The following is a 19512-nucleotide window of genomic DNA, read 5'->3' as shown; positions in this document are numbered from 1 at the left end:
TTCTATTTTTGTGAATATGAACATGTTCAGGAGCCTGGTTGTTGCTTGTAGGGTGCACCATACTTCCTAGAGTCCTCTTTAACAAAGCTGCTAATGTCTAGGCAAGCATCTCTCTCAAAAGGTGAGCAGGGAAGTGGACTCTGCTTCTGGGAGTTAATACTTTTCTCTGCACACTTATTTTGAAAAGGGAGATGGCCTTGATTCTGTGGCTTTCTCTTCCCCCTTATTCATTAGACTTTCTTCCTTAAGAAGTCTCTAAGTGGAGGGCAGCTAAGTGGCACAGTAGATAGAGCATGGACCCTGTAGTCAGGAGGACCTGAGTTCAGATCTGACCTTAGACATTTAATTACCTAGTTGTATGACCTTGAGCAAAAAAAAAAGCCTCCAAGAAAAGACTGGATGACAAGGTGTTGGGTTTTTTTTTTTTGCTGTTTAATTGAAATTTTATTTTTCCAATTGCATACTATGATAGTTTTTCATTCATTTGCAAATTTTTGAGTTATACATTTTTCTACCACCCTCCTTTTCCTTCTCCCCCTCCCCATTGCAGCAAACAGTCTGGTAAAAGTTGTACATGTACCTTTGTTTTTAATATAGTTATATAGTAGTCATTTTGTAAGAGGAATTAGAACTAAGGGGAAAGAAAGAAAACCATGAGATAAGAAGCAAAAACATAAGAGAAGTTTTTAAAAAGTGAACATAAGTATACATTCAGATACTGTCCCCCCTCCCCAGATGTGGATGGCACGATCCCTGGCAAGTCTCTCAGGGTTATCCTTGATCTCTGAACTGCTGAGAGTTGATGATCATAGTTGATCAGCTCTTAGTGTTGTTGTTTTGAGTATTTCCAGAGAAATCCTGTTCAGATTATGCTTAAACAAGCTGGTAGTTTCAGAGATCTCTTCCAAATCTGAGATTCTGTCAACTTTATATCTTTTGTCCTTCTAGCTGAAACAGAATTTTGGGAATTGTACTTGGCATAAAGGCCCCCAGCTGGGGACATAACGACTTAGCCCGTGAAGACACATAGACAAATAACTCTTAACATATAAAATAGTATATGTGCTTTAGAGGTATATAAAACAGTATTTTGAAGTCTGAGAGGAATGCTCACTACTGATGGGGATGACAAATGAATGCTTTGGGGTATGGTTCACTCAAAAGATCACTGGGTTGAGATTGAGAAGTTCATTGTCATTTCAATCATTTTCTATTTATGTGAACATGAGCAAATCACTTATCAATGAAGTCAGGGAGCAGGACCAGGTGGAGGCTCAGTGGTCATCTCCTCGGAGAAGAGGTACCCTCCAGCAGTCAGGAACTTTGAAGCTCAAAAAGTAGTTGCTGAAATGGGAGATATCCATCTCTCAGGATCAGGTAAAGAAATATAAAGCAGAAGTCACAGTCATCTTGCACTTGCCTGGGTAGATACTTGTAGATAGATAGCCACAGGCATGTGTTTATTGTGAGCCCCAGTAGTATCAGTGGGAGGGGAGAAGGGAAAAGAGATAAATCCCTTTCCTTCTTTGCTGGAAGTGCAAGGAAGGACTGACTTGGATGGATCCATAAAAGCAAAATCTAGTGCAAAATGAGTAAATTGGACTAGACAATATTTAATCAATTTAATTCTCTCCTTTATGGCATTGCAGGAAATGGTCCCACTTTCAGAACCTCATACCTGAAGATGACAATGGAAAGGGGGAATTGGGAATCAGCTGGGTGGGAGAAATTTCAGGAGAACCCCAAACCACTGTAAGGGTTCAGGGTTAGACCCTTATCTCTCATGGCTTGGTAAGAATGACTCAGTTGAATTTTAGAGAAACATGGAAAGACTTGCATGAGCTGATGCTGAGTGAAGGGAGCAGAACCAAGAGAATATCATATACGTTAACACTGTGAGATGATTAAATATGAAGGATGCAGCTCCTCTCAGCAATTCTGTGATGTGATCAAGGACAATCCTGAGAGATCTGTTAAGGAAAATACCATGCACATCCAGAGGAAAAACTGGGTTCTGAATGCATAGCAAAGCATATTATGTTCATTTTTTTAAAAAACTTCTTTTATATTTTTCCTTTCTTTCTCATGTTTTTTTTCCCCATAGTTTTATTTCCTCTCTCATAACATGACCAATATGGAAATATGGTAAACACGATTGTTCATATACAATTTTTATCAGATTGTTCATGCCATGGGGGGGGAGGGAGGGTGCTATAAAAATGTAGAACTCCTAAACTTGCAAGTAGATAAATGTTGAAAACTACCTTTGCATATAATTAGAAAAATTAAATATTCAATAAAGAATGACTTTATCACTTGCTCACTAGGAAAAGAAATTTATGCTACATGTGTTTCATGCACACTGTATTTCACAGACATCGAGTCTCCAGGTTATATGATCTAATTGCTCTATTTACCTTTAGTGTCAGATAATTGCTATTATTGTTCTCTGTCTTTTTCTTTTAATCCTGGAATCTTATCAGTTCCTGATCAGTTTCCCCAAAGTCCTTCCTTCTAAACTTTTAAATTCTTAGCAATTCCTTATTTTCAGGTTTGGAATCCAGAAGGGTCTTGGTGGAACTCAATTCCTCTTATTTTCTGAACCTGCAGATATTTCTGATTTATTCATAGTAACTCAACTCTTAAATTCACCTGGACATTTCCCTTTTGATGAATACCTTGATTTAGTCAGAACAATTGCTCTTAGCAGCAGATAGAGATACAGTTAAAAATAAATTGCATTGTCATTCTTGGAAATTGTTAATGCAGGGAAGAAGACCTCATTTCCTGGACCCATTTTTGTTCAGGGAAGAGGAAAGGTTGAGAAAGTACTATGTATGTTTTAACAGCAATCTCAAAGCAAACAAAAAGATTATGGCCCCAGGGACCAGCCAGGGAAGCTTTTGATAGAATTGGGAATGGATGACAGACAGTGAGATAGGAGGAAAAAAAATGGGTTTTGACTTTAGTCATTGCTTTAATCCTTTCAGTAATTTTACATTTTAAAAAGCACAGCTCCTTTGAACAATTTCTTCTTGAGTATGGTCTTTCAGGTCTCTTGGTGTTGTGGGGTTGGTATTTAAAATATGTCCATCTGCATTTAAACGAATTGCTCCAAGACAATCAGATTATTCAGTAGTTACTTTGTGAGAATAGCACCTCAGAGGAATGGAAACTTCATTTTGAGTCTAATATTAGACCTTGCTTTGGAAAATTCCTTTTAAATGATCACAAGCTGGGAATAGCAAAAGAATGTAACTTTCGACAGACAGCATTCACCAAGAATTTTTAACTGCTTATGGTGGGTCCCTGGGAAAGCAGATGTGAAAAACTTTACCGGACTGAATAGGCTTGACCTGATGTAGTGTTTATATCGGTCCTTGATAAGTTTCCTCCCTAGTCTAATTTGCTCAAAATATTTTCATTCTTTGAACATGAGTGAGTCTGAGATGGAAATTGTTAGGATGCCTGTTTGTCTAACAATTTGAACTTCTGTGCTTGTAGACATGATTGCCTAGATAGGGGTCGAAGTCAAAGGAACTAAGCTCTTGGGGTAATCTTCTCAGGCCCCTTTAGAAGCCTCTCTGGGGTCACAGGTTAAGAGGAGTACTGGGAGAACAGAACTGTTTCTAGACCCATAGCCAATTTCTAAGGGATTATTAGTGTTGAGAGCCTGAGCAGTCCTGGTCTTGTAGTCTAAGCTCAGCTGGAGGTCACAAGACAAACTCACTGAACCTGTAGTTTTAATGAACTTTTGATACCCATGACCCATGGGGTTTCCTCGAATAAGGGACTCCTACAGACCTGGATTCATCCTAGAGAGATCCTAATTGCAAAGATGGGGAGGTAGAAAAGCCTTTTACTGTTTCTCTCTGGCTCATTAAGCCACTACCTCAGAGAGTCTTGGATGAAGAGAGGGAAATCTCTAAAACAAAACTTCTCCAATGGGAAGAATTTGTTAATGCTGGCAGATATAAAACCTGTGCTTGCTTTTCAAAAGGTGCTCATTGTTCAAAGTGGTAGGTGTGAGGCATGGAGCATTTATTTCCTTTACCATAGAATAAATATATCAAACACTTAAGGTTCATAAATGTGCATTAGTAAATACTTTCAATATGAAACAATCTATTGTGATACTGCTGATATTTTGTATTCACTCCCAAATTGTACTGTCTAATCAACTCACGAAATTATGATCTTTCGGGTCAGGCTGTAACATCAACTTGGATTTTCTTAGTCTTTTCCATCTTTGCATACTCCTGGTTGTGGTCATTTTCTCTGAAAAAGATATAGTTGCAGAAGTTATCTCCTGCTGGGCAACCAGTTCTGACTTAGGAACTCTGAATCTCTCAGATTCACAAAGTAACCACTGAACCTGGAAATGTTCATCTCATGGGATAACTGTCTAGTGAGCTGTGCTTAGAAGATTTGAGGTCCTATGTCAAGTTTACCTTGGCAAACCCTTATTCTTCACCATTGTCATATGTTCACTGGGCCACTGTGGCCTTTGTGAAAGGGGGGGGAGGGAAAATTCTGGAATTGCAAAAGAGATGCCCTGGATGTGACCTAGAAAACCTTTTTCAGTTATTACATCCTACTGATAGGGTTGCTTCTTCTTGATTGAATCTCAGTCTTGATGATCTGGAAGCCGTACCACTAGTCAAGGGAACACTAGAGGGCCAATCAGGAATTGATGGGTTTCACTTGTCCTTTAGCAAGGGACAGAGCATAGGACTACCTTCACATATATTCAGTGGAATGGCCCTTGCTATACTTTCTTTATTTTTTTTTAAAATAAGATAATGGGGTTAAGTGACTTGCCCAAGGTCACACAGTTAGGGAATTAATAAGTGTCTGAAGCCAGACCTGAGCTCAGGTTCAGGACCAGTGCTCTATTCACTGTGCCACCTAGCTGCCCTGTCATACTTTCTTTAAAGAAGAAACACCTGGCCATTTTGTCATATAATGATCAGGTTTTCTTGGATAAAGATGGAAATGGCCAGTATAGGGGGTTTTTTTGTTTTTTATTTTCTTAGGTTTTTGCAAGGCAATGGGGTTAAGTGACTTGCCCAAGACCACACAGCTAGGTAATAAGTGTCTGAAGCCAGATTTAAACTTAGGTACTCCAGACACCAGGGCTGGTGCTCTATCCATTGCGCCACCTAGCTGCCCCAAGCATAGGTTTTTTATAGTCTAATCATGATAGAACAATAACAAGTGAAAATGGGAATGTAAAAGACAAATGCCTTCTATCTAGACCTGAAATCATAACAGTTAAAAAAGTTCATTTCTTTTTTTAATTTCTTTTTAAAAATTTTTATTTAAGACAATGGGGTTAATTGACTTGCCCAAGGTCACACAGGTAGGTAATTATTAAGTGTCTAAGGTTGCATTTGAACTCAGGGCCTCCTGATTCCAGGGCCTGTGCTCTTTCTACTGCGCCTCCTAGCTGCCCCTAAATTCTCTTTATTTCATAGCTAAATGCCATCTTCTGATGTTTCACAAAAAAGTGGTGACATATTTGTTTTAGATGCTCCATATATACCTGGTGTGTGTGTGTGTGTGTGTGTGTGTGTGTGTATGTATATATATATATATATATATCTACATAGATATAGATAGATGCTCCATATATACCAGGTAGGATCTATGGTGGAGTTTGAGAAAATTTCTGTTTGTTATAGGTTCAGAGACATATAAAAATAGGTTTCAAGCTAAGAGGGACCATTGAGACTGGATGCCAACCCCCCTCGTTTTACAGATGAGCACCTGAGGATGACAGATGTCAACTTGTGTAGGGTAATACAGCTAATAAGCTGTCTGAGATGGAACAAGAACTGAGATCTTTCTGGAATCAAATCCAGTCCTCTGACCTTATGCCATACTATCACTTAGATGTCCTTATTGAGTAATTCAAGCCCTTTGCAAGATATTCGGGATAGTGGTGATGGAGAAAGATATAAGGATCCTTTAGGGAGTGTACAGTTTAAGGTGAGTATAAAAGAGAAAGGCACATAAAACTAGGGTACAAATTATTATATGTTCAGTTTCTATACCTCCAGCTGAAGAATACAGACAGTAAATGCTATAAAGATTCAAAGGAGAATGAGAGCACTTCTGGCTGAAATAATTCCATAAGGTTTTCAAGAGGTTGGATAACTTGATCTTAAAGGTGTTGGACTTGAAGGATGGGTAGGAAGGAGATGAGCAGTCTTTGTGAGCTGAGTAGCATGGACAGAAGTATCAAAGTAGGCACAGTCAAGGAGGAGTGACATGATGAAAGAAGGAAGATGAATCTGGCAGCTTCTGTGAGACTTGGGGCAGAAAGATGAGGGAAGGAAAAGGAGGGAACAGATGTTAGCGATCTCCCTATCGAGGGAATTGATAACTGTGGAAGACCAGATACACTAAAAAAGGAGAGAACTCTGAAGCATTAATTAAATTGATAAAAGAGGCGACCACTGTTTTGGCTTAGTGAGCCTCACTTTTGGAGAGCTCAGAATACTCAGCCAACATGAAAATATTAGTAAATCATTATTGATTTTACTTTTTTTTTGAATTGCACTGAAATTCTATTTAATTTTGGAAATTTTTAAAACTACTCTATTTTTTCCCTGAAGGTAAATCTCACCTTGCCATAGTGCAGCGGGTAAACAATGAGGGAGAAGGGGATCCATTCTATGAAGTTCTGGGAATTGTCACTTTGGAAGATGTGATTGAAGAAATCATCAAGTCGGAGATCCTAGATGAAACAGATTTGTACAGTGAGTAGAATGACCTTTGATTTCTTTAACATTGACAATGTTTCCTCCCACATCTTTCCAGGTTGCTGACTCTCTTGGTTTTGTTATTATAGCCTCTCTATTGCTTAAAATTAGTCTGATACAATCTGTTTTTTTCTATGTTAGTCTTGATATTGGTGGAAAATCTGATGAGGTTACCATGCTCCTAGGAGAGGCAAAACCAATGATGTGGTTAGGGTCAGGTAATAACAGTTACCAGACCATCATTGTTTTAACTAGAGCAGTAAGATTAGTCCATTTATTGTCATGGGTATAACTGATCTTTGCATAACCATAGTCTTTCTTTGCTGAATGTTTCTTGTTTGATGGGTTTGATAACTTGTTTTTTTAAATATTAGCTAATTCTAACTAAGTAGACTATGACTTAAAAATCAGTAGTGGGGAGCTGAGCTAGTGAATGAGGTCAGTAAATTGTTAGATTAAAAGCTTGGAGTCATTCCTAGAACCTGAATTTCTTTGCTCAGAACCATAGGGCAAATATGAGAAGTTGTGATAAAGAGCAGGAATGTTATACAATGGTATGCCAATCAATTTCACTACAGATTTGCAATTTATATTAAATTTTCATACTTTATTGAGTTCCCCTTTCTCTCCTCATCTGTTCTGTATCTCAACATCTCTTAATATCAGCTCCTTTACTGCAATTAATCAGCCTCTCAACAAGCTTCCATTAAGTGCCTACTCTATATCAGACTATTCCTGATATTAGGGAAACAAATACAATAAGTTAAATAATCCCTTCTGAAGCTTACATTTTAACTAAGACAATAAAGACCTACATAAGGATAATAATATAGAATAAATATAAATGAATACAAATAAGTTAAAAATAGTTTGAGAAAAGATTAGGAATAGTTCCACTTAGAAGATGATGTAGCAGTTCAGGGGAAAGATTCAGTGGAGGGGGGGGAGTGAAGGAAGGAGGGCATTCCAGACATGAGGGATGCCTTATGCAAAGGTATGGAAAAAGGAGATAGTAGCATAGAGTACAGACAGTTTGTCTGGATTGAAGAACATTGAGGGATGAGAGGAGAGAGCAGTAAATAAAGGCTGAAAAGATAAATTGGGTCAAGGTTATGTAGGATTGTGAAAGCTAGAGGAGCATCTATTTGATTCTAAGTGATGGGAAACTATGAGAGTTAATTGAGTAGGGGAGTCAGTCTTTGCTGAAGAGGTTGTTTTCTCCTCCAAGGCCATCTGCTTGTGCCCTTGATCTCCTCTTTATCTGTCTCCTTTCATTCTCTCTATCTATAATTTTTTATCTTTCCTTATAAAAACTTATTTCCTATCATCTCTAGTTGTCATCCTAATCCCCTTTTCCTTTTCAAACTCTTAGGAAAATTCTGTCCATATTCTTTGTTTCCACTTTTCCCCTTTTCATTCACTCCTCATTTTCTTGCAATCTAACTTTTAACCTCATCACTCAACTCAAACTTTTCAAGCTTACTGATATCTTAATTGCTAGAGATGATGATCTTTTCACCATCTTCATCTTCATTAACTTTTCTCTATTTGACAGTCTTCCTGCTGAATGTTCTTTGTTCTCTGGGTTTTCCCTGTCCTCTACTAGTTTTCTTGCCTAATTTGGCCATTCCTTTTTAGACTCTGTTGGATAATTGTTTATGTCTTATTCCCTATAAAGTGAGTATAACCTAGGACTTTCTTTTTTCCTCTCTTCACCTTCTCTTTCAATAATCTCAATTTTCCTCAGTTCAATTATAATCTCTGTGTAGATGGCTCCCCAATTCATATACCCAGCCATAGTCTCTTTTGAACTCTACTCTTTCACATTACTAGCTACTCATTGGATATTTCCAAGTGGTTCATAGGCATCTCAAACTCACCATGTCCAGAGTACAACTCTGTCTTCTCCCCCCCTTTCAACTGTTCTTCCTAACTTCCCTTTTCTTTGTCCAGGTACTATAATCAATTCTAATGACCAGCTTTGCATAAGCTCTGAGTCACTTCAATTCTTTTCTTCTCTCCCATCCTCACATCCAGTGGGAGGAATCTTTTCTGATCTTTTTTCCCAGCAGCTCTCCCTCTGTCTCCTCCTCTCCATTCAGACAACTACCATTCAAGTTCATGCCCTCATCACTTCTCACCTAGACTATTTCTATAATCTCTGAATTGGTCTCCCTGCCTCTACTCTTTCCCCTCTAATCTATATTCTGTCACCTGCTAGATTGATGAAATAATAATAATAATAATAATAATAATAATAATAATAATAATAATGATGATGATGATGATGATGACTAGCACTTACTAGCCTATTAACATATACTTACTATATGCTAGGCTCTTTGCTGAGAGATATACAAATACTATCGTTTGATCCTTACAACAACCCTGGGTGACATGTGCTGTTATTATCCCAATTTTACAGTTAAGGATACTGAGACAGACAGGAGATAAGTGAACTTGTCCAAGGTCACACAGCTGGTAAGTGTCTGAGGTCAGATTTGAACTCTGATCTTCTTGACTTCAGGCCTGGTGCTCTAACCACATATAGCACCAGCTGGTCATCCATAGCACCAGAGGACCCTGTCAGAAAGCTATAGTGACCTCCCTTCTTATTGCTTCTAGGAGAAACCTCAAACTTCAGTTGGCATTTAAGGCCTTTCTCAATCTAGTTAGCCTACTTTCTGGGCCTAAAGTCTTATTATTACTTCCTTTTTATGCAATCTGGATTCTTGTCTCCCATTTGTACATTCTGTTTCTCCTCTCTGTCCTTCATACCTGAAATGTGCTCACTTTTCATCTGGGCCTCTTTGAATTCCCAGCTTTCTAAAAGTCTTAGCTCAAATGCCATCTCCCTTAATTGGCAACGTCCTCTTTCCCCTCCTGGTATTATTTCATATTTACCTGCATATGTCCTGGATTTACTTACCTTCTACACATTGTTTCCCATAGTGTAATGTAAACTTTCTGGAGGCTAGAGAATGATTTGTTTTGCTTATGTAATGCCAGTGTTTCACAAAGTACCTGGAACCCAGAAAGAAAGCACTTCATAAAGACTAGCTGAAGGGTGACTAGAGCACACTAGATAATAGCAGAGAGAGAGAGAGAGAGAGAGAGAGAGACAGACAGACAGACAGACAGACAGACACCGACAGGGAGGGGAAGGAGGGGAGAGACAGAGAGAGAGAGAGAGAGAGAGAGAGAGAGAGAGAGAGAGAGAGAGACACACAGAGAGAAATAAGGTTTTTTGAAGAGGATCTGCCCTTTTGGACCCACCTTCAGCAGCAGGGAAGGGTACTGAGGTTTTGGCTCTTGGACTGATAGAGATGCAGACACTCACTGACTTTATTTCAGGAAAGTAAGAAGCCTTGTATCTGGATTCTGGCAGTCCTGTTCTAAAAGAACTTTAACTTGCAACTTTTCCCTAAACTCCTAAAATGTTTGTCCTGTCCAACTTTTTGTTATCATGTCTAGTTGCCATCAGGGTCCCTGACATCAGTAGCATCTCTGTGACAGGAAATCCATTTTTTCTTTGCTTCTAAGTCACATATAGAAAGGGAAGCCCAGTCTCACCAATGACCCAAGGCAAAGCCTGCTTTGCTTAGGGCAGAATGATTTCCTTCAGCTCAGCTTGAATGGAAAATACAGTGTTAAGTATTGGCCAAGTCTTCTAAGCTCATGATTCTTATTGGAATAAGTTTCATTTTTGGCTCACATTTATCTTTTTTAAAAAAATTGGGGGCAGCTAGGTGGCGCAGTGGATAGAGCACTGGCTCTGCAGTTAGGAGGACCTGAGTTCAAATATGGTCTCAGACCCTTAATAAATAACTAGCTGCGTGACCGTGGGCAATTGCCTTACAAAACAAAACAACAACAAAAATTCATCTCTTTTGTGATTGTGCTTCTTTTTGAAATCACCATCCTAAAAAAAACACCTCCAGTATGTTTCCATTTTTATGGAGGTATGAAGAACTGAACGGGTGGTTATAACTCTGGAATAATGGAGGAAACTTCTAAATCATGACCTACTAAGAAATTGGACAGAATCAGAGAATATGAGATTTTATAGAGATAAATGTAAAGTCTGACACTTGATTTCCCAAATACAAAATGATTATATATAGCAAAATACAAAATGATTATATATAGGTTAATATATAGCATTATAGCTATAAAAGATCTGGAGGTTTTAGTGTCTGAAAGATCATTATGAAGCGACCGAGAAATATGGAATCCCAAAAAAGCCAATATGGACTTGGCCTGTGTTGAAAAAAGAACATTTTCAAGGAATCAGAAGATGCTATGTCTTTCCTCTGTGGTCTAACCTAGTCTGAAGTTTTTTGTGTCCAGTTCTGTGTACTATCTTTTAAAAATAACATTACTTGAAAACTATTCAGGAGAGATCAAACTGGATGGTTATGTGCAATACATAAGATTATTTAAAGGAAATGAAGATTGTTTTCCTATAGAAGAAAAGATAATGGGAGGGATATGATAGATGTTTTCAATTATGTTAAAGATTGTCATATGAAAGAGATTTGTTCCTTTTGGGTCCAAGGGGCAGCAGTGGGAGGAAATTAGAAAGAGGTAAATTGAGGTTTGATGTTAGGAAAACTTTTAACAATTAGAACTGTCTCAGTGAAATGTGCTGCCCCAGAAGGTGTTAGTTTCCCCATTAATGGAGATCTTTGGTTGGATCTTGTCAGGTCTGTGATAAAGGGAAGTCATTGATAGGAATTGGTTGGATTGAGAATAACTGAGGACCCCTTCCAATTCTAAAATTATCTGATTCTCTGATTCTGTCCTTCGTTGAATTTGCTATTTTTAATCTTGCCTCAGAAATGGCTGCCTTATTTTAAGCATGTATATGTATGTATATTGGTCCTGTGGCTAATATACCTAGAATCAAAGAAAATTCAATATATCTATGAGCTCTACTTCTATTTATACTTTGTTTAAAGCCAAATATCAGTTTGTCCTGCTTTATACATTAGTCATACTGGTTCTACTGAAAATGCTGCATGAACATGTTAGAAAGTGAAAGACTTGGAAAAATTTAACCTGATTTGCAGAATTAAACCTATTTCCTTTATTAGTTTTTGTTGGGGGCCTATATGTAAGAGTTACAGGTTAAATAATTGATTTCTTTCTTTGAAATGTTAACAAAAGATAATTCATTGATTTGCCAGTTGTTCCCAGGCACTATGTATCTATAAAAGTGCAGCTCTGTATAATTTGGTTTTACCCTTGATTGTAATATTCCACTGGTGGTGGTGGTGTTTGTTGGCAAACATGAAATCTTCAATGAATTATAATATAACACCGAAGGGTCCCAGGGATAAGTGTAAGCTGCTACAATATAGAACCAATTAGGAACTTAAGCAAAGAAAAGTCATAAAAGATGTCTATCAAGAGCAGAAATTGGTTTTGCCTTATGATGAGGATGAGGGATGGAAAGCAGTAATACACCACTAGTATCCTCATGATGTCAGAAGAGAGCAAGGATGATCTTTGAACTATTTTCAGTTAATATTTCAAGGGAGGAAACCAATGATTTAATTACTAAGAGTGATTTCTTTATTACAGGCCAATAGAACCTATTCATAAAAGAAATAGGTTTCATTTTCCAAGTCTACCACTTTCTCCCAAGTTTTAAGTGACTCCCCCCGATATACTCATAGGAAGACATGACAAAAACTGTATAAGTTGGGCAGGCTGAATAGTTATTGTCTGGGAAATTCCAAATGGATGTGATTACAGATCACATTATCAAATGGTTGCTAAAATTTGAATGGAATTTGAATGCCAAAACTTTAAAGAGCCTTAGTTGTGTCTAAAAATTCTACCTTAGTTTAAATTGTTTTTACCTCTTTTTGATTGACAAAAGAGAGGCAGTATAGTATAGTAGACAAAGGGCTGGTTTTGGAGGTAGGGAGACTAGACTAAATCAAGTCCTGTTATTAGCTGTGTGACCATGAGCAAGTCACCTAATCTCTCTTTAATTTTCTAAATTGCAAAGGAGATACTGATTAACATTGATGGAAAGAGTTTTCATGTTGAGAGTTCCCTATTCTAAAGAAATCCCAGGTTTAGATTGGATAAAATGAAATTCTCCTCTTTGCCCCCTTATTGATCCAAAGGGCTTTTTTTTGATCCAGCAAAATAGATCAAGAAGAATAATTTAAACATTCCATCTCTCTTCATTCCCAAGACATCGGTTATATATTCAGACTAAAGTAGAGAATGACAGCTTAGTGATCTAAGGCTTAAGTTCTACCTGCATGATCTGGAAGCAGCCAGTACTAGCTGCTAATAATTCAAGATTCTAGCCTTAGGGTTTTTTTTTATTATTATTATTGTTGTTTTTTAACCCTATTTTGGTTTGAGATTGGTGAAACCTCTTAGGCATTGTTCACCCTACCTAATACATAGCTGTTTACTTCACAGAGGTCCCTTAGTATTTCCCAAAGGTAAGATTGAGGTTGAGATCCTATTGTAGGCAGACTATTCCCCAGGTCCACGATGTTATAAGACTATAAGGAGAGAATTTGCTTTGTAATAACTGATAAACTAAAATTAATAATGATGATGCTAGTAAGCACCTAAGTTAGAGAAGAGTGTTGAAATTAGTAGTGGCCACAGATGATGAGCTTGGGAGATGGCTGTAAGTTTGAAATTGAGCTCTCTAATACTTTGTTTTATTTCTATTTTGGGAAAATATTTGGGTAATAATATTAATATTAATAATAATAATAATAAAATAACAATAGTATTTTTGAAACTACCTCATGTCCCACTCCCACAAAAGGGCCTTTTGTAGTACCATACTGGACCATTAATGTGGCCCTGGTTCTTGGAGACTCTGTTTACTAAGCCCAAATTCTGGCAGGTCCTATTAACTAGAAAGAATTTGGGTAAGTGGCTGGCAATAGACTGAGTGCTTGACAGTTAAGTTTACAAAAGTTCACCTCCACCGGACTGGCTATCAAGGGAATTGTTGTTTTGTCCACAGCAACTCCTGGAAGACTCAGGCTCTAAACCAATGTTGGGAACAATCTCTTGGCCTAGAAATGAAATGCATGCAAGCATACATACACATATATATGCATACATACAGATTATATAGTGCTTACTAGGGATCAGGGCCTTTCCAAGCACTTTATAATTATTATCTCATTCACAACAACCCTTTTGTAGGTGCTATTATTCACTCCATTTTATAGATGATGAAACTGAGGCAAATTGAGATTAAATGACTTAGGACATTCAACCTTATGGTACCCCTCTATAACTTGGGCTCTCTTGCTAAAAGGGAAAAAACTCTGAGACTTCATACCTTGTCCCTACTTTTTTTTTGTCCCTACTTTCTACGTACTTTTTTTGCTTTTTTTATGCAAGAGATCTGGAAAGTTTATTAAGAATTCAAGAAGGGGGGTGGCTAGGTGGCACAGTGGATAAAGCACCGGCCCTGGAGTCAGGAGTACCTGGGTTCAAATCCGGTCTCAGACACTTAATAATGACCTAGCTGTGTGGCCTTGGGCAAGCCACTTAACCCCATTTGCCTTCCAAAAAAAAAAAAAAGAATTCAAGAAGGGTGTGATATCATAGAGACATGATCTAGTATTTTTTGTTACTAAATGTTGTCTCTCTGATGACATAATAATGTTAGTGAATCATGGAACTTCCATTATCTCACACTAAACTAACATCCCTCCCAATGATGCAATAAAAAATTAATCAGCTTTGATTAAATTATAATAAAAATAATAGTTGACATTTATATAGTACTTTAAGGCTTACAAAGAGATTCATACAAATTTTGCTATGTAATTTACTTTGAAATTTATATATATATATATATTTTTTTTTATTTGAGTTTTACAATTTTCCCCCAATCTTACTTCTCTCCCCCTACCACCCCCCCACAGAAAGCAATTTGTCAGTCTTTACTTTGTTTCCATGTTGTACATTGATCCAAATTGAGAGAGAGAAGTCAAATCCTTAAGGAAGAAATAAAAAGTATAAGAGATAACAAGATCAGACAATAAGATATCTGGTTTGTTTTGTTTTTTTCTCCTAAATTAAAGGGAATAATCCTTGAACTTTGTTCAAACTCCACAGTTCTTTATCTGGATACAGATGGTATTCTCCATTGTTGCTGATTGTTGCACTGATGGAATGTGCAAGTCCATCAAGGTTGATCATCACCCCCATGTTGCTGTTAGGGTGCACAGTGTTTTTCTGGTTCTGCTCATCTCACTCAGCATCAGTTCATGGAAATCCCTCCAGGCTTCCCTGAATTCCCATCCCTCCTAGTTTCTAAATAGAACAATAATTTTCCATGACATACATATACCACAGTTTGCTAAGCCATTCCCCAATTGAAGGACATTTACTTGATTAACAATTCTTTGCCACCACAAACAGGGCTGCTATGAATATATACTTTTTTGCTTTTAAGATATCTTTTTAAAAAAAAAGGTAGAAAATAAAAAACAAGTTAAAAGGATTTAGTCTTCTTCCTTTTATAAACCAATACAAAGGAATGCTTCTCCTAAGAGTCTAGCCTTTCATGAATCCAAGCCAGTCATCTTGGTGGAAACTTCTAATTAGTGAAACTTGTCCTTCTTAAAGTGGGATGTTATGGGGGTGGAGAAGGAGAAGTAGTCAAAATTCTAAAACCAACTTTTTTTTGTATACTTTTCAAGATTATCAAGGAACTCCCTTAACCAACCTGCTTTGGGGACTACATCCACAAAACTTTTTACATAGCCAGAACTCAGAAAATACTTTCAAGAGGTTGGAGAAACTATAGTGGAAAGACAATCATATGAAATATAAATTTTCTATATATCAAATCAACTAAAATGAAAATATATCTAAAATATAATTATTATTTAAAAATATAATTTATATTCACTTCATGATCACTGCCCTCACTACCCAAATAAATCTCAGAATAGAAGCTATTCTACATGACAGGCCTAACTATGTATTTTCCCTAAAAAGCAAATGACATTGACCTAAAGTGAAGATCTAGCTTAGAAGTCATTTTCCCAAGATTTAAGACTTTCAGTGCAATCTGTTTACCAAACCTTTATATGCCATAATTTTAGTTTCTAATATTAAAAAGCAAATTTGAAAATATTATTTCATCATATTGAAATAAAAATTATAAGTTTTTAAAGTGTCTTTTTAATAGCAAAGCAGGCTTATTTAAAAATTTTGGATTATTTAATTTATATTTTAACCCTGAAATGTAAAAATGTCATTGATCTTATTTTTAGAATATTTCTTGCAAATTAAAAGCGAAAATAAGTTGTAAGTTCAAGGAAGCTATATAATAATTGTTATCAGAGAAAAGAATTTGAGGAAAGATAATAATCATTAAATAAATAAAAGTGATAGAATAATTGCCAGATAGCATCAAAATGATATATTTGAGTAATGGATAGAGTACTAGAATTGGAATTTGGAAGATCTGAGTTCAAATCCTAATTATTAGCTTTTTGATTATGGACAAATCATTTAACTTCTCCCAACTTTGATAATAATATCTACCTTACAGCACTGTTATCAAAGATAACATGAGATATCAAATAATATCAAAAACCAAATGAGATAATATATGTAAAGTGCTTTGTATACCTTAAAGCACTATATAAAAATGTTAGTTGATTATTATTATATGTTAATTATAATCCTGTAGGGTGTGAATTTCTAGGACTAAACAGACAGAGCAGGGAGAGCCAAATGTAATTATTATTGGTATCATAGCCAGATCTAGGGTACATGAGTAGTATTAGGTTCAGGCTTGAAGGTAGCAGCTCTAGTGACCTAGGGTACTTATTACCTGGAGTGGATCCTTTGCACCTACCTTCCTGTACTAGAACCCAGAGACCCAAGGCAATAACTGAAGGGTATTCTTTAGAAAAGACAAAGTTTATGGTGAACACATGCATACAGATAGTTTGAAACAGATTTATGAGGGCAGAGCCAAGATGGTGGAGTAGTAGGAAGCAGTACAGCGAGATCTCCTTTAGAATTCCTCTCAACAGTTATAGAAAATGCAACAGACTAAATGCTGATGGGAATATTCAAGAAAAAGTCACAGGAGTTGTTTTTCTAGCCCAAAGGGAAGATAGACAAAGGACTATGGATACTAGGGATGGAATCTGCCCAGAACTGTGAACAAAGGAGAGCCTTCTTGCACTGAGATAAAAAGAGGTTCCAGATATATATTGACTACCCTCAAAATCATACTAGAGACATTCAGGGTGTATGTCCAGGAGCCAAGTCTAGCCTTGGTGCCCACTACACAACTCTAGGTCAAAGATCCAGGGTGGTTTGGGAATAGTATAATGAAATAATAGGAAATGAAGCCAGTAGCAGTGAGGCTGAGACCACAGGATCAGAGCAAGGTCTTAGTTTAGAACCTCCATCCAAGGGGAACTGAAAACTGGGTCCTTCTGAAGCAGCAGAGCTTCCAGGCTCACCGATAGTGACAGAGTCAAGTGTACTGTTACTCATACCCAAATGCAAAGAAGAACTGATAGACCCTGAGCAGGGGGACAGTGAGTAGACTTTGGCCTGGATCATGCTTCTAGGGGACCACTGAAAGCTAACAACTTCCCAGCCTGAACTACCCCTGAAATACTTGAGTAATACAATACTTAACACCCCACAAAGACAAAAGAAGGCACCAGGAGGACATAAGTGCAGCCCAGAAATTCTCCCCTAGAAATGCACAGTCCTAACATAAAGTCAGAAGTCAAGAGTTAGACTGAAAGAATGGAAAAACAAAATAATCCCACTAAAAAACTATTATGGTGACAGGGAACGCAAGCTATTAACCCAGAAGAGAATACTCTGAAACATTTATATGTAAAACCTCAAAGAAAAATGCTTATTGGGCATACCCCAGCCAGAATTAGAATTGGCCAACTAGAAGTTAATGATTTCAAGAAATATTAAATAATATTAAAGTTAAAAGACTAAAAAAACCCAACAAAATGTGTGATATTTCATAGTGAAAAACAAATTGAGGAAACATAAAGAAACCCCCAAATGAAAATTCCCAGGAATATTAAGCCAAAATCTAGAGGTCAATTAAAATTTGACCTCTAAGGTAAAATAAAACATATTTCAAGCAACTCAAAAGAAAGAATTCAAGTACTGAGGAACCAATCAGTACTAACAGTCACTACAGTAAAGCAGCTAATAGCTTGGATTATGATTTTCCAGAAGGCAAATTATCTAGGTTTACAACAAAGAATAACTTAACCTAGAAAGCGAACCTTTAATGAAATAGAGAAGCATTCCTATGGAAACACAGGAATGAAAAAATAATAAGTTAAACATATGTGAGCAATAATGAGTGACTAAACAAGGATAAACTAATTACAGTAATATATGGAGAGATAAACCTTTATATCCCCTAAGATCTCCTGTCACCTTCAAGGGTTATAGAGGTAGTTTATTTAAGAAAGAGGGCCTGGGGGTAATTATGTTTTGATAATTTTATAAGATGAATGGGAAGGGAGAAGAGTAAGGAGAGGAAGAATGGAGGAAATTATTTTACATAAATGGGGTGTCCAATTAGAATTTTATAGTTCAAGGAAAGGAATTGGTAGGAGTTATAGAACTCTTCATCCTCCCTCTCATCTGAACTGTCAAAGGAGCAAAGAATATACATATAGACACACATAGTTGAGTATAGCATTATGTTTCACTTAACAGAGAATCTAGAGGGAAAGGGGTTAAGGGAAAGAAGAGAATAAAAGGGAGGGTAAAATAAGAAAGGGATTAGTCAGAAGCAAAACAAACATTTAAATGAAGGAGAGAAGGAAAAGTATAAGAAAACAGGATGAAGGGTAGTAACACAATTAATTATAACTGTGAATGTGAATCAGATGAATTCAACCATAAAAATGGAAAAGGATAGGAGAATAATTTAGAAACCAGAATCCAACAATATGTTGTGTATAAGAAAAACTTGAAATAGAAAGACTTAAAAAAAAAAGCTAACTGGAGCCCAGTCTATTATACTACAGTCAAAGTAAAAAAAGTCAGGAGGAACAATCATGGTCTCAGAAAAAGCAGCAGCAAAAATCAACATGATTAAATAAGATAAATAGGAAAACTACATTTTGTTGAAACACACCATGGACAGTAAATTAATACTAAACATACAAACACCAAGTGGCATAGCATCTACATTCTTAATGAAAAAGTTAAATGACTTATAGAAATAAGTAGTAGAACAATAATATTTTGGGGCTTCAATTTGCTTCTTTGAAATGTAAATAAATCTAAAAATAAACCCCCAAAATGAAGGATCTGAATAGAATTTAGAGAAATTAGATATGATAGAACTCTGAAAAATATTGAATGGGAATAGAAAGGAGTATATTGTTAGCTGTGCGTGGTACCTCCACAAAAAAAACATATACTAAGACATAAAAACCTCACAAAAAATATAGAAAAGCAGAAACATTCAGTGCATTTTAACCAATCATAATGCAATGAAATTATATATTTCAGGAAATTTAAAAGATTAGAATTAATTGAAAACTACATAACTTAAATCCTAAAGAATGAGACAAAGAGCAGATCATAAAAATAATCAGTTATTTCTTTGAGAATAAAGACACTAGTAAGGCAATATGTCAAAATATTTGGAATGCAGCCAGATCAGTAGTTTAGGGGAAAATTTATATCCCTAGATAACTTTAATCATTACAAG

The 19512-nt window shown here is 36.5% G+C and overlaps 1 protein-coding gene across 1 annotated transcript in view; it reads left to right on the top strand.

The window, feature by feature from the left end:
• The window catches only part of CNNM2 (cyclin and CBS domain divalent metal cation transport mediator 2), a 168401-nt gene that overhangs the window by 106644 nt on the left and 42245 nt on the right, over nt 1-19512 (top strand). The window contains exon 3 of the mRNA XM_074236206.1: nt 6621-6764. Coding sequence (XP_074092307.1) covers nt 6621-6764 — 144 coding nt within the window. The remainder of the gene's footprint in view (nt 1-6620; nt 6765-19512) is intronic.

Source organism: Macrotis lagotis, chromosome 4 (genome assembly GCF_037893015.1).
Source record: "Macrotis lagotis isolate mMagLag1 chromosome 4, bilby.v1.9.chrom.fasta, whole genome shotgun sequence".
NCBI lineage: Eukaryota > Metazoa > Chordata > Mammalia > Peramelemorphia > Peramelidae > Macrotis > Macrotis lagotis.
The sequence above is the reverse complement of the archived record's forward strand: the minus strand, read 5'-3'. Positions and strand labels throughout refer to the sequence as shown.